The 25,366-nt window shown below is 46.4% G+C and overlaps 1 protein-coding gene across 2 annotated transcripts; it reads right to left on the bottom strand.

The window, feature by feature from the left end:
- Positions 1-328: 328 nt before the first annotated feature.
- LOC149334844 (cyclic GMP-AMP synthase-like receptor) lies at positions 329-21,199 on the bottom strand. Of its 2 annotated transcripts, none has more exons than XM_089551472.1 (8): positions 20,897-21,199; positions 18,411-18,587; positions 15,521-15,626; positions 14,955-15,182; positions 12,602-12,757; positions 10,594-10,728; positions 4,973-5,104; positions 329-3,008 (listed from the first exon to the last, which is right to left on the bottom strand). In XM_089551472.1, exons 2-8 carry the CDS (start codon positions 18,575-18,577, stop codon positions 2,238-2,240), a joined length of 1,695 nt encoding a protein of 564 aa, XP_089407598.1. In that variant the 5' UTR covers positions 18,578-18,587; positions 20,897-21,199; the 3' UTR covers positions 329-2,237. The 2 variants fall into 2 exon arrangements, with proteins under 2 accessions (XP_089407598.1, XP_089407597.1); XM_089551471.1 differs by having other exon boundaries at positions 12,602-12,760; positions 20,897-21,193.
- Positions 21,200-25,366: the final 4,167 nt, after the last annotated feature.

Raw genomic sequence — 25,366 nt, forward strand, 5'->3', positions numbered from 1 at the left:
TGTGACTACAGCCGGGACCACGCTGAAGGCTCAAAACCTAGCGTAGTATTGCTTTCGCAATAAAAACTGGCAGTGGCTTGGCTATGCCAGGATATATACGTAGCGAAAGCGAGAGCAGCGACGGGGCAGGCGGTGTGACATTACACCAAACGGCGGCGGCGGCTCCGCGGCAAGGCGCGCTGTGTGACGTCATGCCAAATGGCGCGGCGGTTGCTAGGCAACGGCTCAAGGTCGCTCTCTGTCTCCTCGGAGCACCGCCACAGCGAAATCGCAAGTTCGTGGCCAGTGTAGCTTTCGCTACAAAATGAGAAATGCACACAACACCGACTGAGCTAGCAACTGTGCTTTATTGAACAAGGTACCTTCCCAGTAAGGCTCACAGGACATGCACAGCAAAACCAAACCCATCACCGGACAATAACCAGACAATGCATTGATTACATCTTTGCGCAGCATGTTGATGTAACCAGCATGAACTATGTGTCTCAGTTACCAAATGCGTTACTCGCTGTCTTGCGTGACAGCACAGAGCACACGTGTGATTAAAAGGAAGTTTCCTCAAAAACTCTACTTTGTTTATGGCAACAGAACATGGGTCAGCACGCATGCATTCCTGCAGTGGTATAATCTAGGCATAGCCCGGATTAGACCGCAAATTTTTTTGTTTTACTTGCTTGCAGTGCTTTTATGTAAGGCAAACGTGTTGGTTTTGTTGATCTAATACTATAAAATGCAAAATGTGACAAAACATATCTTCATTATTAACACAATTTGCAGTATATTTGCTGTTAGTACAGTCATCAAGCTCCCACCAAATGATGTTATATCCACTGCTAAAAACCTCCACTGTGTGGTGATGCCATCAGTGTCATGAATTTGTTTTCGTGAGCTAATTAAAATCATAAAAACCGGAATAAACGCGGTACGATCTATGCCAATAGCATCACCACGACTCACTATCTGCAACCAAGAGAGAAAACAAATATATTAAAATTGTGTTACATGGCCCTTTCAAAGGCCATCATACTGTCGTTTTCTGTGCAGATCCGCAAGCATGTGGACAACGGAGTGCACAGGCCAGACAATAGGCGTCCGGCCTGTCTGGCGACCTGAAGAAAGTGGGTTCAACTTCGGTGTGCACGTGTGGGTTCGACCAGTGACTGGATTGCAGCTATTGGCTGCTTTTTATGTGACATCTCAGGCCCCTCCTCCTCACTTCTGCCAGGGCAACATGGCTGCCCATCAATTGAAATGAGGAACGAGCTATAGCTGGTGGCGGCTATGCCGTGAAACGTATTATATTGGCCAAATATAACTAAATACTGTTATTCATGTTTTCACTCCTGAGTAGGCTGCCCACCAGAGATCAGGAAACTGCTCCCGATACAAAAGTCTGTACATTTTATGGGATACAATTTCTGTATGAGCAGTGCAGTAAAAAGTGGCCCACAGCCTCCCATTGCTACTTATCACAGCAGCATACTTCAACTTTTGTACTTTGGTTTAAGAAAGCAGAGTTCATTTTCTGTGCTATCACATTGCAAAGGCAGTAATGATGAGTTATTCATACAGACAATTCCAAGAATCTGGTCCCCACATAGAGGTACTAAACTAAGTGTCGCATTAATTGTACAGCAGTTGACAGGTGACACGGCTGCAGATTTACGCCAGCAACAAAGCAACAAGAAGAGTGAGCATGTAGTGGGTCTTTGCTCCCAGACTGGAGTGACATGCTTCAGTTTTTTTATGCAGCTGTCACAGCACCACCACTGTGCTGTAAGCTATGGTAAGCTCAATCTCACCAAGACATGTTCTGGTAGGCTGTCAAACTACACTCGTCACCTGAATAGCCCGAGCTTCAATCCTGAAGTTGGCACCTCTCACTTCCTAGCTGTCATGAAACACTGAGTGCACTGCACGCTGCTTCTTAGCAAGAGAAAGAGCGTCCTTCCATCACCTCCAACTGCTGAACGCTGCAGCATTTCGCGGCTGATATGCAGCTTAGATAGCAAAGCAAGAGAGCACGAATTGCACCAACTCTGCACATAGCACGCAAGGATAAACTCTCATGCATGCAGACTGGCTTTCTACACTTACATGTCTGGAAACCATCGAGTCAACTGAAAACTTGCCCTAGCCTGGCACTGTTTCCCTTATCTGAAAATAAAGTTAGTTTCAGTTTTGTAGTTTGCTACACATGCTTTGGCGATGCTTCTCCAGATCTAAACCTGGGCATTTCACTCCACTTGCGGAAACGGTAGGCGCAGCTCGCACTGCTCAACTCTGTTGCCCACTCTTAGGTGAAAGCATGAGTTCGCCAGCTGCCTTCCTTTGGCAGTCATCACCGAGAGCATGCTAGTCGCGTCTTTGGGGGTTGAAGCTGCCTGGCCAACTGCCTCAAAGCAGAGCCTCACGACCAAGAGGGATACCTCAGTAAGGCCAGTGAGCCTTCCCAGTGAAACTGCCAACATTTGGTCTGGACAACTGTGCAGAGTGCTGCTGGTCTCGCCAAGCAGACGCCCGTCACTGAGTAGAACAGACAGTGTGACTTTAACCGGGTCAGCTCCAACATATTCATTCAGCAGCTTCCGAGTGACCATGATTCCTGCTTCCTGTGTACGATCAGCGGACACACAAACTTGGTTGCCTGGGGAGACATCGAGGGCACCGTTTGCAAAAGACGAATCCCGGCTGTCCACCCCACAGTCTGTACTAGTTTCACCAAAAGAAACATTACTGGCTGAGAGTGACAAACTAGCCAACTGCCTCATCATGACTTCGTCTGCAGTCGGGGAACTGTTGCTGGGTACAGACGGAGATGGTTCCAGGAAGAACTCGAGTGTTCTCTCTGGATGCTTGGTCAGGATGTTCACAATTCTCTTCAGACGGTCGGCTATGTTCTTTCTTGTCTTAACACCCGATCCTTGAATCAAGCTCACATTCTCGTCAAAGAGAGAACAGATGCCTGGCCCATCAGTGAGCAGCTCCATCTGCAGCCTTTCAAGGACCTAAACAGAATGCAAACACATGCACAACCAATAAGAGTGTCACTAACTACAAAACAAAATTGCAAATCAGGCTTCTCTATCAAAAATTGTTACGATGCCACTGAGTTTAACATATCTTACAAGTACTAAGAAAACTTCTTTCATTATTCATGTCAGATATTCAGAATTATCTCTTAACACTAATGTATGTGCTATCGATGTTCTATTCAAAGTGTAGAAACTGAGCGTCTCGTGTAGTAGACTTAGTGTTAGTGCATGAGCAATCCTGAAGTTGTGCTGGAGAAAAAAAAAGTTACCGAAGACACTTTGCAAATTCTAAAGTGTGCTTGGCGAAAGTGTTGTGGTCAACCCACCACCGCTTCCCCGAACCGCTTGGCGCGTGGCGGGCTTCCCGCATGTGCAGTTTTTATTTTCTTTGGTGACTGCGGTCTCTATTTTGATTTAAATTTTTAGAGCGAGCTCTTTGGTGCCCTGTTTCGGTGTCCCTGTTGTCTGTTCGGCGTTGTGTTCATTGGCTTTAGCTTTGACCTTTCACACTTGACATTTTACACTCCGACCATTTTAAGGAAAGGAAGCGCTCGTAACTGGCTCATTTTAAGGAAAGCTGGCTCATTTTAAGGAAAGGAAGCACTCATAACTGGCTCCCTGGGTCAGTGGACCCCTGAATCACACTTTTGTGTTGTTGTTGCTGTGGCTTCAGAACCACACTGTACAGGAAGGGAGACAGTGGGAGTGAAAGAAGAAAGACAAAGAGGAGCTGTAGTAGTGAAGAAAATGAAAATTCTATTTGAGGAAAGGAAATTACACAGTAACTGCCATCATCTGTTTGCAGAGGAAGGGAGGAAGTGGGAGTGAAAAAAGAAACAAAAAAAAGCCCCCCCCCCCCCCATAGTGCAGAAAATGAATTTGAGGAAAGGAAATTACAGAGGAGGTTGCGCCCCTGCATAGAGAGGCCACAGTTGGCCCACCAGCATGTGTGAATGGAACCCATTCTTCAACTGGAGGGGCACTTAACCTATGCCTTAAGGGTGTGTCGCAATAGCTTCAGTGGATTAATGCCCATACATGCAGAATTGGTCATTTTCTACTTAACATCCATAGATGGCGGCGAGTCCTCATACACCACTAACAGTGCAGTGGCGCAGTGGTTAAAGGGAAACTGCATAGGTTTTAGAAATCAACGAGCTTAAGGGGGTCGAATGTGTGAAACTTGCAGGTAAAGCATGCGAAGTCTTTTTGGGCTAGCACTTTAAATAGTGAAGTAATCGCTGATTAAAATCCGGACGCCCTGCAAGCTTCTCCGCAGCGCACAACGCCAAGTGAGGGGCGCATGATGACGTCATCGAAGGTATCGGTACATTTCCAACGCACAAACGCCTGCTCTGAAGGAAAAAAAACAACGCCACCGAAGGCAAACCCTGCCGCGAGTTGTTTGGCAGCGTCTAACGCGTCAGGGTAGGGTGTGACTGACGACAGCGGTAATTTGAAATCATACCTTCCGTGACGTCACGCTGAGTTTTCCTGCACTCCTCCGGTGCATTGCGGAGAAGCGAAAAATTCAATCGTCGATTACGTCACTATTTTAAATGCTAGTGCAAAAACACTTGGCATGCTTTACCTACAGAGTACATAGATTTGAATCCTTGAATATTGCGAAACTTTCAAAAAAGTGCTGCAGTTGCCCTTTAAGCAATGCGCCACTGCAATGGCAGGTGGCTGTTCCTATCACAGCCACCGGTAGGGACTGTGCGACCCATATTGCTCTTCCCGAGCAACCAATCATTAATTTAATGCCCAGCCTTGTACGCTTGCGTGATGACAGTGAAGGCTTGAATGCCAGTCTGGCAGAGGTGGCAAGCATTCCAATGTATTGCTTTGCAACAGTAGGCATGAGCAGAATGAGACCCAAATTCCACTGCGTGCGTGCACAAACCATGTGAACCATCCACGCCTTCCTCACACACCTCGAGCAGCACGTTCCACTGGTTATCCTTGTGCCAGTACGACTGCTGGGGTTTCGCCAGCCTGTGGCGCATCACCACCGTCTTGATGGAGTACGAAGAGAGAAGCTTCCAGCTGTGTCGGTCCCTCAGAGCCTGTGGACAAGCATACGCACATTTACACTATTGAATACAATCAGCCCACGCACTGGAACAAGCAGATTCAAAGCGTGTTGTACCAGAAAATGGTGAACTGCTGTTATGTGTTCACGAGAAAGTGACAATGCGCATCCCCAGCTCTGTTTTCATCATCATCATCATCATTTATTAACCCTTAAGGGTCCCGTGGGGACATTACATAAGGGGGGGGGGGGGGGGATACAAGTGTCCGACGGTCATACATAAGAAAAGGCAAAAAAAAAAAGAACAAGAAGAGAGAAAAAAAAGAATAAAAACTAGAAAGAAAGCTAGACAAAGCAAAACAGTAAACAAATTATGAAGTCAATCAAAGACAATGTGAGAAACAAGCAAAATAGTAAATACATTAATATAGTCAATCAAAAACAATGTGAAAAAAAAAACATACAGAAATACACACCACAGTAAAACAATGCATCAAATAAAGTGATCATTTTGTAGCACATCGGAGCTGATACATGGAAAGTTTTATTTTTCTTGGAAATGGTCGATGAGTAACTGTCTAAAGTTGGAAGGATTAGTTTCAACGACAATGTTTTCGGGTAAGTTATTCCAAAATTCAATCGCGCAAGGAAGAAACGATTTGTTGAATGCATTGGTTGTTATATTTCGTGCTTCGTGACTTGACATAAGTGTGGGTTAGACTGTTTGGTTTTTGTTTGCCCAAAATTCGGCGGACAAAAATTTTTTGGTGTTTAATTCAGAATGCAAGTTGCAGTTTTTTTTTTTTTGGCGAATATTATCTTCGATAAATGACTGACTTTTTTTGGATATTTAATGTGGCAATTCTGTGCGGTAAAAAGTCACTATGGCATTTTTGTTAGCATGAGCAGTTTGTTAGCCAGTAGTTAACATAATTTACCAGTAATTTTGCACTTGGGGGTGTGCTTTTAGAAGGAATTGCTTTCGTCATTTAAAAAATAAACGCAAGTTTAATGAGACAGTTGGCAGTTAAGAGCGCAAGTGGAATTTGCTATAGTCCTCAGCTGCTGACCCGAAAGAGCGGGGTTGATCACGGCCGCGGCGGTTTAATTTCTTTGGAGGAGAAATTCTAGAGGCCCATGTACTGTGCGATGTCAGTGCACATTAAAGAACCCCAGGTGGTCGAAATTTCCGGAGCCCTCCACTACGGCGTCTCTCATAGCCTTAGTCGCTTTGGGACGTTACACCCCATAAACCAAACCAAACCAAACAAGCAAGTGGAATTTACTAGTAAGACCTAGGCTGACATGGTTTCTTTGGGTTGTTGTGCTTGGCTGAGCGAGAGGGTGGGTGTATCACGTGGTCTGCATGTAGATGGCAGCGATGGAACTGTGACTCAATCGTCGCTTCCTGTCAGTGCCCTCCTTGTACTTGACAAACCTACTTAACCGACTAAGTACTCTAAGCGGAGAATAATAGTGAACAAACTGTGCTTAGCTAGCCGGTGGCCAGAACGTGGTGCTTCCTGCTCTGCACAGGAGTGTAAAAAAACAGAAAATGGCTCAAATCACACATCTGAGCAGCTTATCCAACAATGCCACTGTTTCACCAAGCCACTGGGTTCCCTACTTAGTTAATTTCCAACTTTGAGTGTAACTTATACCTAACTGCCACCTAGCTATGCCTGGCCTGCCAAGAATACTGACCTTTTTTGGTTAAAACCTTATTTCAAAAACTAAATTCGGCGTACTTTTCTCGCTTTTTTGGTTGAAACCGAAAAGTCCAACCCCTAGACATAAGGCACAGCAAAAAATCCTAGTGTGTCCAGGGTGCCTACCAAGCTGACGTTTCCAAATTCACAGAGTTTTGCAAGTTTCCCAGAGCGCTTTTGAAAAATTCTCCGAGTGACACAGAACTTCGTTTTATGTCAAGACGGGTTGACATACTGCCGACTCGTACTGTCATTCTCTAGCAAGCATGTTAAGAATGAAAATGACTCAGTAGCAGAGGTGCACGAATATAAAAATTTTGTCTGCAAATCCAATTTGAATTGTAAAGGGTAGCATTACAGTAAAAAAAGAAAACAGAAGGGAGAGGTTAGTAAAATGCGCAGTGAATTTAACCTCTTAAAAAAAAAAATGGCAAAACCCACTCCAAATCAAGTCAAACATTTGCGCGGGTGCTTGATATGCCTGGGCAAACGGACGTGGTTTTCCTTGATTTCAGCAAGGCCTTCGATAAGGCGCCACAGGGCAAACATCTCAATAAGATGGAATGCATGGGTGTGCCTTTCTTTATCATTCAATGAGTTCAAGCCTACCTTACAGACAGATGGCAATATGTAGAAATTAATAAGACCGCTTCTAGTGTTGTTAGTGTTCACTCAGGAGTTCCCCAGGGAAGTGTGCTTGGGCCATTGTTGTCTTATGCGAAGCATACTACTTTAGCTACCACTTCAGCCCTTCACCGTGGTTATGCGCCTCCAAATCACGTGATACATGACGTCACACCACGTGACACGATGACGTCACGACAGTAGAGAAACGGGGGCCCACCTCGCGCCGTCGCTGTGGTTGTGCGCCTCCAAATCACGTGATACATGACGTCACACCACGTGACACGATGACGTCACGACAGTTGAGAAACGGGGGGCCCATCTCGCACCGTCGCTGTGGTTGTGCGCCTCCAAATCACGTGATACATGACGTCACACCACGTGACACGATGACGTCACGACAGTTGAGAAACGGGGGGCCCATCTCGCACCGTTGCTGTGGTTGTGCGCCTCCAAATCACGTGATACATGACGTCACACCACGTGACACGATGACGTCACGACAGTGGAGAAACGGGGGCCCACCTCGCGCCGTCGCTGTGGTTGTGCGCCTCCAAATTACGCGACACGATGATGCTTTGCATTCTCCAGGCTTAACCAAGTTAAGCCTCAGCCAAGTTAAGCCTCAGCCATTTTTTTAATATATGTTAATGATTTAGTTACGGCTGTTCCTTAAGATGTCTCTGTTAAGTTATTCGCAGACAACTGTGTTGTGCTTAAAAAAATTTCATCCGAACATGACCACAGTTCTGTACAAAAAGCAGTTTTTGCCATTGAAGAACGGTGTCTGAAATGAGCTATGGAACGTAATAGTGAATAAACTGTTCTCTTACGTATAACTAGAAAAAAGCCTCCCAGTTTGCTTCCTTACCGTCTTCGCGACAATATGATTTTGGAAGTTGAGAAATATAAATATTTAGGGGTAACACTTGACAATGAGTTAAAATGGTCGGCACACATTGCTAATATTTCTACAGCTGCATTACGAAAGCTATGGATTTTATGAAGAAAGCTAAAAACTACCCCAGCACACATAAAAAAATTGGCTTACAAAACTTGTGTGCGGTCTTTACTTGAATATGCTTCAGTCGTGTGGTACCCGTACACGAAAAAAGACATAATGGTCCTTGAAAAAGTCAATAGGAAACCGGTTAGGTTTATATACGGAAAATACAAAAGAAAAGACTCTCCCTCGCAGTCAATGATCTCAAATAACATTCATACACTATAAATCTGCACAAAGATTAATAGATTGATATTGTTTAATAGTTTAACAGGTGAAAATAAACTAAAGCTTCCAGAGTGCATTAAGCGTCCTCTAGTGAGAAGGACTCGGAGCGTTCATGAGTGTTCACTTGCTCCCCTTTTTGCCAAAACTGACAGTTTTAAATACAGTTTTTTCCCTAGAACAGTGCAAGATTGGAATTCGTAACCGGCATCTGTTGTTTCCTCACAAAATTTTTCTGATGTGTTAAATCGTCTACTTACCTGCTAATATTGTTTATATGTATGTTTTTTATCCGTGTGCTGCTAATATTGCATAATTTTATTCTTTTGGTTTTATTGTTTTGGTATCCGTGTGCTGCTTATATTGTATAATTTTATTCTTTCGGTTATGTAACAATGCACATTTATTCCTGCTTGGGCCAAGCAGTGGCCTGCAGTATTCTGAAATAATGAATAATAAAAAAAATTTCAAATGTGAGATATTTCTATCCTATTTTCATCTACTGATAGTAAGCTTGTTAGTATGGGGCCCAAACATTGTCACAAGTGAGATTCTCTCTCAGCAAACATAGGTAGGTGCAAAATCTATTTAGACCAACTGCAGATTATAGAAATCTGCCAGTTAATTTGCAGGACCGAAATAAGGAAACAAATCATAATGGAATGCTGGAAAGATGACTTCAACCATCCTGACATACTCTTGGCTCGTGCACAATGGCTCAGTGTTGTTTCACTGCTTCAGAGAGTCTTTTTTTGGAGTGGAAAGGCACACCCATATCTCAGCGTCAGCAAACACTTCCTAACTTTTGAGCTCAAGCTCCTTCACAGAAGTGGTGGCATGCTTCCTTTCCTGTTCCGTCTTCAATGCGCTGACCCTTCCTGTTCTCCTCTCCAGCTTCTCTTTCCACCGTGCACTGACCCCACAGACCATCTGAAGCGCCCTCTTGGGTAGCTGTACACTCGCAACTCTTCCAACCGACGAGACGGCTCTCAAGGCGAATCGTTTAATCCGATTTAAATTATGGAAACCGGTCCCACAGGACAATGATTAGAAGTTTCTAAGAATGCTCGGAACATGTAGATTGAGTTCTCGTCGTAAAAAGACTAGTTCAGATTCCTCTTTAGTGCACCTTTAAAAACGAATGCAGAAAAGCTTTTTGGACAACCACGAGGTTGCGGGATAGGTATGAAAGCAATGGATGCAGTGGCTTAGGCTCACTACTCAAACCATGGCGATAGAAAGAGTGCGACGTATGTGTCCCGCTGTCCCACAAAGGGATAATGAAGGGATGTGAGAGAAACACTGCCCTAAATCTGGCATTTTTCAATATAATACTGTTTTTCAAAAATCAAAGGAAAAAACCCAATCCCCAGTTTTTCTTAAAACTTCTGAAATAAGTGAGGAGGTGAAAAGGATATGCAAGAACATATTGCATTATACTGTTTCCAACAACGTTATCCGAGCTCAAACCTGTAGCTGTAGGCATACCTGTAGGCACCTCCAGCATTAAATGCAACCAGCACTTTTATCCCAGGCTTCATTGATAAAGCACAGCTGCCGAGAGCACAGGTTCTACAAGTCTGCCTAGTGGACTGCCACACACTTATAGGTTTGGTTTATGGGGTTTAACGTCCCAAAGCGACTAAGGCTATGAGAGAAGCGCCACTTCATAGTCATCTTTCAAAACAGCCTGTGCTGATTTGTCCTCTTAAAACGTGAGTGCCTGCAGACGGCTTCCAAAGGGAATTGTGTCAAATCCAATATGTCCCTAGAGACTGTTGCATTGCCAAAGAGGTTTAAATGAAATTTTTGCTCAGTAAGGCTCCACATAAAACGATGTCACCCACATCACTGCAGCAGCAAGCACAGAGATGTCAGCGCAGACTGTGATCCCGAGGCAGTAGGTGAATCATGATCTCCGAGCAAAGGTGAAACCCTCAGCAATGGAACATACGTGCTCACCTTTACCAGCCTGATTGTGGGCTTGAGGCATTTAAAGTCCTTTATCAACTTTTTCTCAGCAGTCGGGAAATGAATGCGCCAGAGGTCCTCATTGTCCTCGGGATTCTTGGGAACCATGAACCACATTTTGTCCAACTGCGGCAAGAAACCACAGGATGGTATCAGCATTTGGACATTATAGACTGGCACTTCCACAAAGGCCACGCTTGCTAGTCTACCACTCACAACTGTGCCTGTTTATTTTCAGAGCAAACTGTTTGCCTGACAGCTGCTCCATTAAGCAGATCATTAAACCACAAAAAAAGGATTCTCTTAACCTTTCTTACCGTGCATGATCCCACTCATCACGGCAGCTAGAGACAAAGATCAGCTGGGTTGACATCCACCTCACAGCTAAGAAGCTTACCGATTCCGACACCACACAGCAAGAGCTGCTTCATCCTGCAGACTCTGGAATGTATGTATGGTCAGACATGGTTGACCAGGATGTCAGCGGTAAAAAAAAGAAAAAATGGTTGCTTTCTTGCAGCAAGTCAATGGAAGAGAGGTGTTCAACTTCTTCCTAACCAGAAGAAAGTGCTCCAATGCTCTGTTTGAAAACTGAGAGGGATGTCGTTTCAAGGGAAGACTCCTGAGATATGTACAGCACTACCTCCCCATCCCTGAGTCACACTGGCACATTTTCCTCTTGTTTTTTCAACATTTCAGGGCAAGTAACACACCAACCAATACTGGTAGCGTTGTGATTCGAACACTTCTTTCTTCTGTGGAAAGAGCATTATTGCAATTTTCAGAGAAATACTTGCTTTTCCTGCAATTTTAACCAACAAGAAGAGTTTAAAACTGAAACAAACGTCACCGTTTTGAGCAGAACGCACAGACATTCTCTACAGGCACATAAAGAAGGAAAGCATCAGTCATAATGGCACAATAAAGGCCATCCCTTGAAAAAGGAGAAAGAATAACAGGAAGACCCTACTCTGTTTTTTTGGGACCAGTATAACAAGAACAGCACAGCTGTTAAAGGGATGCTGAAGCAAAATCTGAAAATTGAACAAAAATACTGAAAATAGATTCTCGTAATGTGATTACACCGAAATCTAGTCGTCACTGCGCATATTTTTCAGCGGATGGTTTTATTTTCGATGTTTCCTGAGCGCGCGCCAAGCCCTCCCGGCCAGCGCGAGGTGAAGAGCGTGACGTCATGACACCCTCCCGTGGCGACAAATATGGCGGCGCCCTTCGATGCATGAAACCTCGTTTCGGACTGGTTGCGTTGTTGTTACTGGCTTCTTCAGCGCGTTCGCTGGCCATAAATGGGCCACCGGTCTTTCGCTTCGTCTCCTGTCGCCCATAAAAAAACTTACGAGTAATAAATTTGCTTTATTTTTTATTTAGAGTGACGATTCTGCCCCCTTTAGGCTAAGAGGGGTGTCGGTTTGTTGACAACAATGCTTCCCCTCTTGACCACCAGATAGCGCCACTAGTATGAACATCGTCGCGCTTCTGTTTTAAAAGTGAGAATGTTAGAAATGGAGTAAGGTCCGGAAAAAGTAGCTGCATTTAGCGGACGTAAGCGTGCATACATGGTATGTAGACAGCATCGATTAACACTTTGACATATCTGTGTACGCCGTGAGCAGACGACAGACATGGAAAAGCCGCGAGTAGCGATGGCAATCGTGCTTCTGCGGGAACGGTGGGCGTACGGGTGTAATGACGTCTAGTCGCAGCTTCCACAGGAGGCTGCCAGGTGCAATGATACGGCAATAAATTGCGAAAAAAAGCGTGTTATTCGCCTATTTTGCTAAAATGCTTGTCATATTTATCAGTTTTAGCAGTCAAGCTCTTGTTTACATTCAAAAGAGCAGCTCCAAAAGTTTGGTTCAGTATCCCTTTAATGTCCCGACTGCCCCCTTGCTTTCAGCAGCTACTGGTGGCCTCATTCATGTATGTAGGCTTTTCTGAACTGCTTACAGCCACTACGAGGTGGCTGTAAGATGCGCACCTCGGGCAGTTCCTCGACCCATTCCTGACGAGGGACACCTTCAGGAAGTTGGCCATAGCTTAGCTCCAGGACGGGCACTAGGTCGATGTCAATGCATCCCCCGCCACGGAGGTCCACATACAGGGTCTTGGCTGGCCCGCTCTGGCTTGTCCGCACCTGCTACATAAGGCATCATCATCGCCATCAGCCTAGCTGCATCCACCTGCACAAAAACGGCCTGTCCCATATCCCCCTTAGAACACTAACTTTAAGCACCCAAAATTTTTTACTGCAACAGAAAGCCTGCTGTTTAAGGTGCTCGATTCTGCAATGGTTTTGTCAGGAATGCTCTAGACAGTTCTTACTGACAATTTTTCTATCAATGCGTGCACCCGTTTTATGTACACCGATGCTGGAAATTATGATCAGCAAAAGCGATGGCGACTGCATGTTGGCAGAAGTGGCGTACCAAAGGCTAATGTAAATATCATCCCCCAGAGACATTAATTAGACATTTTAATATAGAGCAACATCCATTACAGCTTCCGTGCCCAAAGCTACTATGGCACAGAGATGTATGGTTAGTGAATGAAAGCTTTAGTGGACCGTGGTTGCCGCTTCGCCCATGGAATGCAAACCACAGTGGAGCCGCCTAGCGACAAAAGCTAAAAGCAAATTTTTGGCAATGCGAGGGTGCGTTGTTTTTTATCAAAGGACACACTGGAGACAGCGTAAACTTTAATTAAACATGAAGAATGGTCCTGAAAGTGAAAAAAATTACAGCTGATTTACATAGGTATTCAAATGCGAAGGTGTGCACTAGCACTGTTTGAGGTAGCGAGAGGAGCATACATACACTCTGCCCAGAGTCCCCGGTGAGAATCCCACACCATCAGTGGAATGCGTGCTGATGTGCACTACATGGTTGCAGCTGTGATACGGTTGCTCCCTCATTGGCCGCAGCTGAGCGACCACACTGCCTCCTCATTGGCTAGCGCACTAAAACACTTGCATTTTAAACAAATCAGTGATACTTTACTGAGATGTGGTCATGAATAACGGCAGGGTTTCACCACAAGATGGCACTTCAGTCTGTTTTATGTGTTTTTCAATGTCAAATTAAAATTAGAAATCCTCGTTTCTACGACGCAGCAGTGCTAAATTCTCACAATGTGAGGCATGCTTTTTTCACTTCCACCATAAACGCTTGACACATTTTGGTCAATGGTCGGTCCCTCTGAATTAATCCTGTCCTGTGCCAGCTAAGGCAACCTTATCCCTGCAAACTTCCCGATCTCATCCGACACTCTGTTGCCCGCACCTTCCCTCTCTCGGAATCCATTCTGTCATACTAAGGAAACATTGGTTATCAGGGCCAAGTAGTGTGTTGGTGGACACAATAAGAAAACGACTTCCTTCCCTCACCTGTCTTTCACTGATGACGCTACGGCTGCCTGATTTCCCTTTGTTTTTCCCATTTTACAGTAAGAAGCAGCTCGGGTTATAGTTAAAAAGTTTATGCGCTGCTCAGAAATTCACATAAAGGACAGGATAGAGTATACACAGCGAAGCACAACTAGCAACTCTTGCTAGCTGCGCTTTGCTGTGTGTGCTTCACCCTCTACGTTGTGTTCTCCTCTGAATTCCCAAGTAGTGCATAAACTTGTTTACCAACGTAGCATCATGCCAAGTAGCCCTCATGCAGTAACCTTTGCTGGGATATATTTCAGGTTACAGCCCAGAAGCACTTCAAGAAAAGTGCACAACAGTACAGAAGTGGGACATCAGTCGCACCTCTTTTTACAAGCAGCTGTGCAAAGCCGTCAGCGGGTCACATGGCTTAGTCCTTTCTAGGACAGTGGGACCAGTGTTATCCCAGTCCAGTGGCGGCTTGCCGCTCTGCCATCGGCGGAGTAATACGTAGTAATCCGTAGAAGCAAATAGTCCACGCGTATTTTTATTTCTGTGGGCTTATTTTGCGGCTATATTATCTGCGAATGAAACTATTTATTCACGGAAACCTAAAAAACAAAATAAAGTGAAAGCAAAGCCTCCATGGAGCTGGCTGAAAGGCACTCGTGTTGGTCGACTCCGCCCACCGTACGGGGAGAATTAAAAAAATAAAGGCAGGAGCCGGATGTTAATTCGATTTAATTAGGGAAATCGGCCACACAGGGCAATAAGTCGAAGTTTCTAAGAATGCTAGGAACGTGTAGATTGAGTTCCCGCGGCAAAAAGACGAGTTCAGATTCCTCGTCAGTGCACCTTTAATGTGCAATGGCATTCACTTTATTGCTCTTTCAGTCTTTACCGTGGTGAGAGAACCTTTTGAGGGCATGTCTTACAGCTGTAGCGCTGACACAGCAGGACTCACCTCAAACTGCCTCGACCCATCGTCCCCGCTTGGTGGCGTGTACGCTCTCAGAGCCTTGTCCACCACTCCCTGGAACCATGTCCTCAACAGCTTTGGCTGAAACTTGCGCTGGTTGCTGAAGAGGCTAAAGAATGAATGCAACACTGGACCCTCCATGCTGTTGAGGAGACGCTCCCTGCAACCCTCTGTCAGAGTGTAGCTCACGTGACCAGGCCTTTCAGCGACCAGCTGGAAAAGACAAGCATGCTGTAGGCCCGGTCCCCGCAGCTGGGTCAGCATAGCAGCACCATGCACAGGGCACAACAATGAAGAAGGCACAGCAGCTAACAAATCCTTCCTTGAACTCACAGGGCCAAACCGCAAACTTCGCAGGCACACTGCACTGAGTGCTGCCACCACAAGCACTATCCTCTTCAGGCACACCGGAGAGGCTTCAAAATGCAGGGCAGACATGCCACTCCAGAGCTTAGGAGGTTATCAGATTGAAGCATGCAATAGATTGCAATAAATAAATTCCCACTGCTGGTGGCCAAGCTTGAAAGCAACAGACAGCCAAAGGCTGCTACCTGAAACTCGTGTCCTTGAACAGGAAATTTCAAGACAAGGTTGATGTCAAACTCATCGGCTTCCCGTATCCGAAGATTTTCATAGCTGCTTCCGGTGTAGAACAGCCTAGGTAACAAAAAAAAAAACAAGGGCACAAATATAGACCAACACAGGGAGCACTCACGGTCACTGGCGGTGGCCGGGTGTATTGTCTGCATCTAGGCTGTCTCGACTGAACAGCTGCGTTCTCGGGCAACTGCAGCACATGCAGCAATATGTTGGGCTACATGAGAAGAATGCGCGATTCAGAGAAACACCAAACTTACAGAATGCCTAGACATTGTGGCGGGTATGTCCGGCGTCACGACAGACACTTATCATGACATTTTAAAGAGGTATCAGCTTTAAAATGACATTGTATACTTTCTGTGCTCTTCTTAAAAGTAACCGCCAGTGGTGAACATACGGCCACCTTCATAGCTGCACTGCGAAATGAAAAAGTAATTCTGGAACATTTTGTTTACACGTTTCTATGGACCATGCTCCTGCTGGTAACTCCAATATGCACATATTGTGGTGCTTTAAAATACATCATCGACCTTGAAATGACATTCAGTACTTGAATATTCTGTTCTGGGATGTCCTCGACTTTTGTGGAGGAAAGAACGACCTCATAGGTGCACCGTGAAATCAGAAAACTACTCCAGAAATTTTTGTTCTTATGCACTCCTATGGGTTCCCACCAAGAGCGCCACCACTGCACCTTGTGTAAGCTACAGATAAATGTTGCATGGTCTATACTTGAGCAGACCAGTTGGCAACACTGAACTGCTACAGATTGCTTAAAGGGGGCACTGGCTTCAGCAAATTTTTTTGTTTGTTTCTTGATGTATTTACATGAAAATTTTTATATCAGGAATAATTTTTATGACTAACCTAACAGAATTTGTTATATTTTCAGAAAATTGATTTCTAATACATATTTTTTCTTTGAATACTATGAAAAGGCTGCAGAGTTTAGACAATGCGGTAGAAGGCTGGTAAACTTTCACTGCGTTCCTACTGGCATGCTACATGTCAAGACTTTGAATTTTTCACAAAGCACAGATTTTGGTTTTGAATTTTTGCGATGCAGTGTCTCTTGACATGGTCATGGTCAGTGACCAGTGAACTTCACCAGCCACGATTCCTGACCAGATGGTATGCCGTCAAACCAGCGACTATGTCTGTTGACATATCTAGAGTGAGAAGAAAATTTCATACGAGATTTATTATTCACAAATTTGAAAACAGACCGTCCTGACCTGCAATATGGTCCTAGGAGTGCAACAAAACAAATGGGGTTAAAATCTAAAGAGCATTTGTGAAGAAATCTGCTCCACAAGGTGAGTAAGCAGAAAACCGTAACGGAGAAAAACACCCACTGTTCGAGTGTTTCCCAGCAATGCAGAGCCAGCGTGGCTCACGAAACAATTTTTTTAGACTACAATTCCCGGTCGATTTCAGCACTGAAACTTTGGGACAGCATACAAAATGAGGCGTACAAGTGGATACGACAATTTTCAAAAAATCAATTTTTTGGGCCATTTTCAGGAACTTTAAGCCGCATCCCCCCTTGAAGAAAGCCACTTGTCAATGTACTCATGAGCCACTGATGCAAACATAAAATTAAGGATAAGCAGCACTGACACAAACAACTTTGACATCACTGCCTCAGAGAACAACCTATCAGTGCCCCAAAAATGCAAGCAACATACGCCCATGTAGGGAAAAAGTGTTGACAAATACAAGAACAAGAGAAATCTCAGGCCTTATATGAAGTCCTAGAAAACACATAACACAGCTTTTTAATTGCTGTTTAGAAAATCAAAGCAACCAAGTAATCATGTTGGATAGGAGGTTTTTCAACAAAGCTGTAGAAATCACACGTGCCAGCAGTGGGAGCTTAAAGGGACAGTGAGGAGAGCACTATTAATATTTTTTTTATAGCAAAATCCGATAGTCCGGCATGTCATGGCTTTGTTGCCACTTGGCCGGCAGCGAAAGATGCGTTTATTTCTAAGAAATTTGGATTCGAAGTTGAACAAGTTTTTCCCGCCGCTCTGATTCAAACTTGGTATTCTCCTATGACGACACAGGACTAAGTGACGTGAAACATGACGTGAACATGACGTAACGCAGACTCCGTGATTTCTGGCTGCCAGCAGTGCGGCCTAGCAGCAGCCAAAAAGAAAGCTACCGCCGGCCGCACGTTGAAGGCATCTATCGGCTATTGCGGCCGTCGCTACAGTCGCTTCGCTTACGTTTGCACTGGCGTTTTGCCAGCGTTACGATGGATCTCGTTCTCGAAGCCTTCAACGAAGTTCTCGCAAATAGACACCTTTAGCATACCGTGTACCTTGTTACCGCCAGCGGAACACCGGGAGCCGGTGAGCCGGCGCTGATTGGTCCCGATGCTTCAGGCGCGCGCGTAGCTGTCGGGCTCGTGCCGCCATCTGGCGACGTCAAGGAGATTTGCGCATGCATTGGCTGCGCCTCAGTGATTTGTGGCTTCTCGGGTCCTAGAGTTGCTAGAACCATTGGTTCTAGCAACACTGCTTTGTCCTATGACGTCATCACGCTTGTACTTGCGAGTTTGGCCTGTGGCGGCGATACCTGTATTTTGGTTCTTGCTCTTTTCTACGTTACAAGAGCTTTGTTGTCAGTATGAGTGGCGTTTTTGTAATCAGGAGCTGGTATTCTGTCGATACAAGCCAACTTCAATTTCTCCTCAGTGTCCCTTTAACCCCCAATCTCCGCATCAAGGTCCCAAAAGAAATGTTGCAGACCTAGACCGAGCCTCCTCTGGTTATTAGCACACCCTAACAGTCACAGATTTCGCGAAGCAACCCAAGCACATACTCAAGCTACCTGTTAAACATGGCCTTGAACATGGGGTCACTCTTCTTCATCTCCCCACACAAACCGTCCAGAACCTTATAGAGGGTGCTCTTGTTTTCATCGGTGGTCTTGTCGTCCTTGGACAGCACCTTGTGCACCCTCTCCAGGTAGTGCTCGGGCTTCATGTTCACACCCATGGTTCAGCTCCTGTACGTGTTCCAACACCAAGACAAAAACTGCAGGCCAGAATGAAGTCCACTGACACCAATACACAGAAATAGTAGAGTTGATTCAATATCAATGGATGCATCATCAGTATACATGTTCTTTACCTGCTTAAAACTGGCTGGATCCTGGATCCCATATGCTTTAAGCATATGGGATCCAGTTTCACCAGCTGGGTCCCATATGCTGAAACTCCAAACAAGAATGCAAGGTTTCCTCTGGGCATTTCCTTACATGTAGTCACTCCTCAGTTAGCTCACCCCACATGCTTTTTGCCATCTTAGAAACACAGCACTCCTCTCGGCAAAACCTTCCTTTTCACTGGCAGTGATAAATATATGCAATGCACAGGGCAGAGCAGGCATGCCCACACCCTGTTGAAGAAGCGAAGCAAAGGCAGCAACCTGTATGCAAAACTTTGGAACATGAGAGCAGCTATATTTAAAAATGAAGAAGTCGTATCTGGATTGTTTTTGTAAGTGGGCACTGCTCCCTCACTATGAGCACAACTAGTGTGCAGTTATGCCACCAAAGGAGAAACAAGTAAACAGTATTGTTTTCATGTGAAGCAAAAGAACAGACTACAAGTTGACGGGATTAATGTCCCAAAGCAACACCCTGATATGAGGAACGCCGCAGTTATGAATTAACTTAAACCATGTGCATTGAGATTGCACAGCACACGTGTGTTTTTGTATTTTGTGGCTAGGATCAAACCCATGAACTTGTGATCAGCAGCTGAATGCCAGAGCCACTATGTTTGTTCAAAGCAAGGGAATAGGTTGGGGCCAGAGACACAATTTGCAATGCACATGAAACCAGAATGTAAAACAAGTGATGCGTTGAGTCCCTTTACACTACACCTGTGGGTGATCACTTATGGTTTGCTTCATAATGAGACTACGCAGAGTTCCCTCATTAAGAGGCATACGACAGCTTCTTAAATTCTTGTAACTCAAACAGAGCTGTGCCATGGCTGTTGGTGGCCATCAATGCATTGCAAATGCTTCCAAACTTTCTGAAATTCCCTCCAAAAAACAGACAACAGATGCAAGCATTTCATTCCTGAACACCTAGGAATACCTGCCTACCACCTCTGTATCTCAGTTTTGCATGAAGTGAGCACAGGTGCCTGCAGAATTTGCGAGAGTTGCAAACATGATGACCTCAAACTCACAACCATAGGAGTTCCATAATATTAAGACACTCTGACGTAAACTTCAATAAAATATTACACTTTGTAATAGAGGACGAGAAAAACAACAGCACAAAATGCTAACTCTCAACTTTGTTAACTGAGACAATCACGTGCTGTGTATACATGCCAGCCAGTCTCGGCCAAAGCACATGGAAGCCAGACGCGATAAGCAGGGGCCACAACCTCAAAACGAGTACACTTCCGGTGGCATAGAAAAGGCATATATACCACTCCGTATTCGAAACCGGCCGCGCGGACGCGCGTAGATGTGTACGCTTTTCTTGTTTTTGAAGAGACAACCACAAATGGACAACGATTGCGTCATCTCGTACTGCAAAGCGGGGACCTTCAATATAACTCAAAGTTCACAAATGGCAGGTCACCATGCAATGTAAATGCCAGTCGATCAGGGCTTCGTGCGAAGAGCTGCGACCAGATTTTTTGTAGCCCGCGCCGGCATCGTAATCGGCGCTTGCAACGCACGAGAAACTGCTGCTCTCGTGCGGCGTTTCGCCAAAAGTCACCAAAGCGATCACTGCCCACTTTCCTTGAATTGAGCCTGCCCCACAACACTACAGCCATCAAATTGAAAAACCAGCGCAAAAAACAAGGACTAAGAGACTAGAGGACAAACACTGCGTTGTTTGTCCGTGTTTGTCTAGTATTTTGGTCCTTGTTTTTTGCGCTCGTTTTTCAATATGAATCTATTCCAACTAGCCCAATTTTCCGATCTAATTGTCTACAGCAGTCTTGGGACTCGATCTTCAAACTCTAGCAGTACAGCGTGGACTTACCACTGGCCTCTGTTCGCGGCGATCACAAGATACGACTAAAGTCCCTAGATCAGCTTTCTTTAGAAAAGCTTACACAGGGACTTTAGATACGACCGCCCGCTTTCGCTGCTTGCGTCAAGCCGCACCCTCGCTGAAATACACGCTCTTTCCCACCGTCCAAAACACCCAATCGCGGTCACGTCGGCGGACTTAGAGGTAATATCGTTCCAAGTTTGAGCCTTCAGTCATCGGGAACTGCGAAGACGAAGTTTGAGTATCGTACTGCGTTTCCAACAGAACAAATACACCATTATGCTCACCGTGATCGGTCAAAACACTTCAGCTGACTGTGATTTGATCGATGCACTCCTTTGTCGCAAGCAGCTGCACAGAAGTTTCAGTTCGTTACGTTGCAGCCGTTTATTTCTGCGTGCGCATGCCGCATCCCGGTGCTGCTGGATGCTGTTGGTACGGTGGTAGGGTGGTGGTGTGACGCTAGCGCTTCCGTTCAAAGCGGTTAGCGGACGAATAACGGCGTAATAATCCCCATGACAACGGAGGACCGAAACACGCGGGCGCAAGGGGTGTTCCGGTGTTCCCATGGCATTTGCGTCACGCACGGATTGGTCCAAGATCGGCCCGGCACCGCTAGGGGAGGTCGGAGTCGGGAGGTTTGAAGACGCTCTTTCAACTGGTTTTTTAATGGTCACAGAAAACTTGGTTTGGCCAAACTAAGTTTTCTGCAAACTAAATTTTCTGCGACCATTGAAAAAACAGTCGGAAGAACGTCTTCAAACCTCCCGAGTCCTGAACAAACGTTGTCCTGAACCGCCTCCTTTGCTGAAGCTTCATGGCCAACAAACGAGATGGCGCCACCCGTGCGATTCCTGATAGCGTCCTCGATCGCCTCGCACCGGGTGCGCCCCGAAACCAGCGCGGTTCCCTGCGCACCGCGGCGGTGGCGCACCGGCGAGGGTCAACATCGAGGACAAGCTGCACCCCGCGGGGGCTCGTGCATGCAGCGCCGCCTTTAGGGTGCCTTTCTTCTGGCGCGTGCATTTGATTGTAAACCGCAACACCGGACACACGCTTTTGGAACTGCAAATAAATCACACATTTCACATGTCAAAGGCCATGCGCACTGCAGCTATATATGCCAAGCAGTGCAATGTAAACAGACGCTCACTCCGGTATCGGCGAGGCGCCTGACGACCCGATAAACGAATTTTCGGTCGTTCATCGCCGTGTTTAGGCTATCAAGTCGATTATCATGTCATCTTCGCTATCAGACGAACTTGACAGCAGTTCATCAATGGCGGCAACCAACCGTATTCTCTGCTCCATCGCGTGAGTCTGTGCGCAGACACGAGCAGGATAGTACGGGCCACCGTGTACGGGTAAAGGCGGCTTGTCCGCAGCACGCGTCCCGCAAAGCTTGCCGGGATTGCACCCTTGCGAACCGCCGATTTTCCGGGTGCGAGTCGGGGCAACGAAAAACTGACCCGGTAGGGTGCGCTTCCGGTGATCGAGGACTGCGGGTGCGCACCGGTGCAGTTGATCGAGGATGGAAGGTGCGCACAAGGCGCCCCGGTGCGCACCGGTGCGGGCGATCAAGGATGCTGTGAGAGATCAGCTTAATTTCCTTCGCCGTTGCGGCAGACGATGCGAATATGCGACTTTTTTTGATCGATTCAGGCAAGTAACCCAAACAGATGCAGCATGAAACAATTCTGCTGACCAAATGCCATTTCTGTGCAAAATTTGAGCTCGAAGAATGCGCCCGTTTAGCTCGGAGAAGCATTCTACGGCGCGCGTTTATTTGCGCAATACGTAAGTTGACCAGAGTTGCGCGTTTGTACGCCGTATTGCTTCCCTAAGCATCTATATTCATTATGAAACAACAGCGCGAAGAAAACAGGGACAGCAGTGAAGACGACAAAACGAGCGCTGACTCTCAACTACAATAAAACTTGGGTTGGGCCTAGTTGGTACATGATGTTGTGAAGGTGTAGGTTGCGCAACCAAGGGACGAACCACGAAGAAAGACACAGAGACACACACAAGCGCACTAACAACTGAGTTGTTAGTGCGCTTGTGTGTGTCTCTGTGTCTTTCTTCGTGGTTCGTGTTGTTAGTGCGCTTGTGTGTGTCTCTGTGTCTTTCTTCGTAGTTCGTCCCTTGGTTGCGCAACCTACACCTTCACGACTCTCAACTAACTTTATTTGACTCGAACTGCAATTTATACGCATGAACTTCTTGAAAAATTGCACGTAAGAAAAGGAAGAAAGAGTATAGTCGCAGGTAACAAAAACCATACAATCCACTGAACCTTCAGCTTATGTCCAGGAATGCGAGCTCTTTATCTGTAAGAACTATTGTCTTCTTGCTGATGCACTTGCCCCGGTTTTTTGGGATATCGTATGATTCCATAACTTCCCGCGTGGTCTTATCCCTGTGTTTATAAAATATGCACCGGGCGGCCGTTGTATGGCACCACCGTCGCCTCAGCGGAACAGCGCCGCCCGTGGCAAAACGCTCGTTAGAGGGATGAGGAGGAAGCAGCGTAGCCGGTAGCCATGCCGGTAGCGCTCGGCGAGAATGGCTCTGCCCGTTGTTCTGCGGTGCGGCTTTCCGAGCTTAAATAATCGCACGCCGTTTTTTCGACCAGGCAATCTCGAAAAAGGGTAGAGCCTTTAAGAGGCAAGCGATGTGTACGACCAGCGCGAGTGTCAAGGTGTGGTCACGCACATATTCGCTAAGTGCATACCGCAGACAAAGCTCAATGCGCCAAGCTATGATGTGGACCTGGGAAAGCGCAACTTCAGTCCTTCGGGCAACCGTTGTAATGCACAAAACGAATTTTACATGTCGTATTACTGTCTGCATGCAGATGGACGCATCAAGGAACATAAATGCAGCAAAATACTTCTGCAAAGCCGGCGTGGACGGCCGATGCAAGCATGCTGCAGCGCTCGCATTCGCCGTTGATTAAGAAACTGGGTCGTGCAAGAGCGCCATTCGAAGTTGTGGGGAGCCGAGAATATTTACCCGAAAGGAAAAAGGCTTGTGCTCATGGGACGACGGTACATAACCGCATTACTTACAGCAGAATCGAGGCGATTTTCACGGTAATACGAGGGTGTTCACAACAGCTACCGGAATGCGTTTCTAGAATAAACACCGCTTGACAGTAAACAATTGCTTCGTGCGGAAATGCAGCGCTTTATGGCTGAACTGGAAAGCGTGGTGCCTCACTTCTCTTGCTGTTCCTCGAACGAAAATTCCGAGGGTGCAATCAAGTATGTTTAGGTGTAGAAATGCGAAATCCTTTCTCTTACTGGCGCCGATTATGTTGCTGCGTGTTCGTTATTTTATCCCTGTGCCGTTTCTAAGTCGTGTTTTCGCTCTAACTTCGGTTGTACCGCATCCGAAGACTTGGGTCCCCTTTGTAGAGCGTCTATGTAAGCACACCAAAGTACTAATTAATTAATCAGAATAATTAACTAATCCATAATTAAATCAACAGCTCGATTAAATTGCAGATGAATGCAAGAAGTAATGCGCTAATTGCAAATGCGGCTGCCGTGATCGAAACCACGGCCTTCGGATCAGCAGTCGACCGCCAAAGCGCCAGCACGGTGGATTGTTCGCATTTCCTATATACGAGCAGGAGCTAGGCGACGTTATTCGGCGGCGACCGCGTATAGGGAGTTTATACTGTTACGAAGACGAGGAAGCGGCCAGTGGAGCGGGGCGGAGCGCTCGCGCTCGGCCCGGCAAGACGAACGGGCTTTACGGAACGTCTCATCCGCACGCTCACTGACATGCTCTCTATGTATGTTATTTACCATCACCGCGATTGGGACGCTAGCCTATTCGCTTATAACTCTTCTCGTCATGATACCGCTGGGTACTCGCACTTCTGTCTTCTTTTTGGAGGAGACCCATTACTGCCCGTCTGTACTACTGGCGGCCGCCGCCGACTCCGTCACTACTTATGCTCGTGATGCAATCGCCAGAGCTGAAGCGCCCGCTAGGTTGCTCGCCACCGACTGTCTGCCTCTCAAGGTTCATTAAAACGCAGCTACAACAGTACCCACCGTGATGTTCCCTATCCTCCCTACTCCCTCGTCCTCCTCTGGCTCCCGTCCCGTCGGCTTGTGAGCGAAAAACTTCTGCCTCGTTACACGGGACCTTACCGTGTTTTACGCCAAATGACCGACGTGACCTATACTGGACTGCACCGCTCCATGCCAGGAACCCATTCGCTACATCTTCCGCACTGGCGCTATAGTGGCCCGCCTTGAGCCAAACCATTCCCACTGCAACTCACCCGCTTCGCACTCACCGGGACTTTGCCGCGGGGGTATACTGTTGCCCGCTGGCGACGAAGTGACTGTAGGTGCACTTGAAGACGACGACGCTGAGAGTGGTGCGTGAGCGTTCGCGAACCCTCAGGTTGCAGAGTACTTCGCCGCGCTGGACCTCCTCGTAACAATAAAGACCCGCCGGGTGCCGTTAATCCCGCGCCTGCGATGACGTAGCGCAGACGACCTGACCAGCAAACAACTTCCTTATAACCACTGACGCTAAAGAAGGTTTGGCGGTCTGGTTTTGGTTCATAGTTTAACGGAGTTTAACTTCTCAAAGCGACTCAGACTATGAAGGACGCCGTAGTGGAAGGCTCCGGATAATGTTGACCACCCGTGGTCCTCTAACGCGCTCTGATATTGCGCAGTAGGTGGGTCTCTAGCATTTATCCTCCGTCGAAATGCGACCGCCGCGGCCTG

The sequence above is a fragment of the Amblyomma mixtum genome, chromosome 7, assembly GCF_055824585.1.
Source record: "Amblyomma mixtum isolate Tamu chromosome 7, ASM5582458v1, whole genome shotgun sequence".
Taxonomy (NCBI): Eukaryota; Metazoa; Arthropoda; class Arachnida; order Ixodida; family Ixodidae; genus Amblyomma; species Amblyomma mixtum.

What these genes read in the sequence shown, in the direction of transcription:
- LOC149334844 (XM_089551471.1), bottom strand. Translation starts at nt 18,577, where the DNA reads ATGGGTGTGAACATGAAGCCCGAGCACTACCTGGAGAGGGTGCACAAG. An exon ending in TTCAAGGACACGAGTTTCAG is followed by an intron (nt 15,183 to 15,520) that starts GTAGCAGCCTTT and finishes TGTCTTTTCCAG; the next exon opens with CTGGTCGCTGAAAGGCCTGG. An exon ending in AGTGGAACGTGCTGCTCGAG is followed by an intron (nt 3,009 to 4,972) that starts GTGTGTGAGGAA and finishes CATTCTGTTTAG; the next exon opens with GTCCTTGAAAGGCTGCAGAT.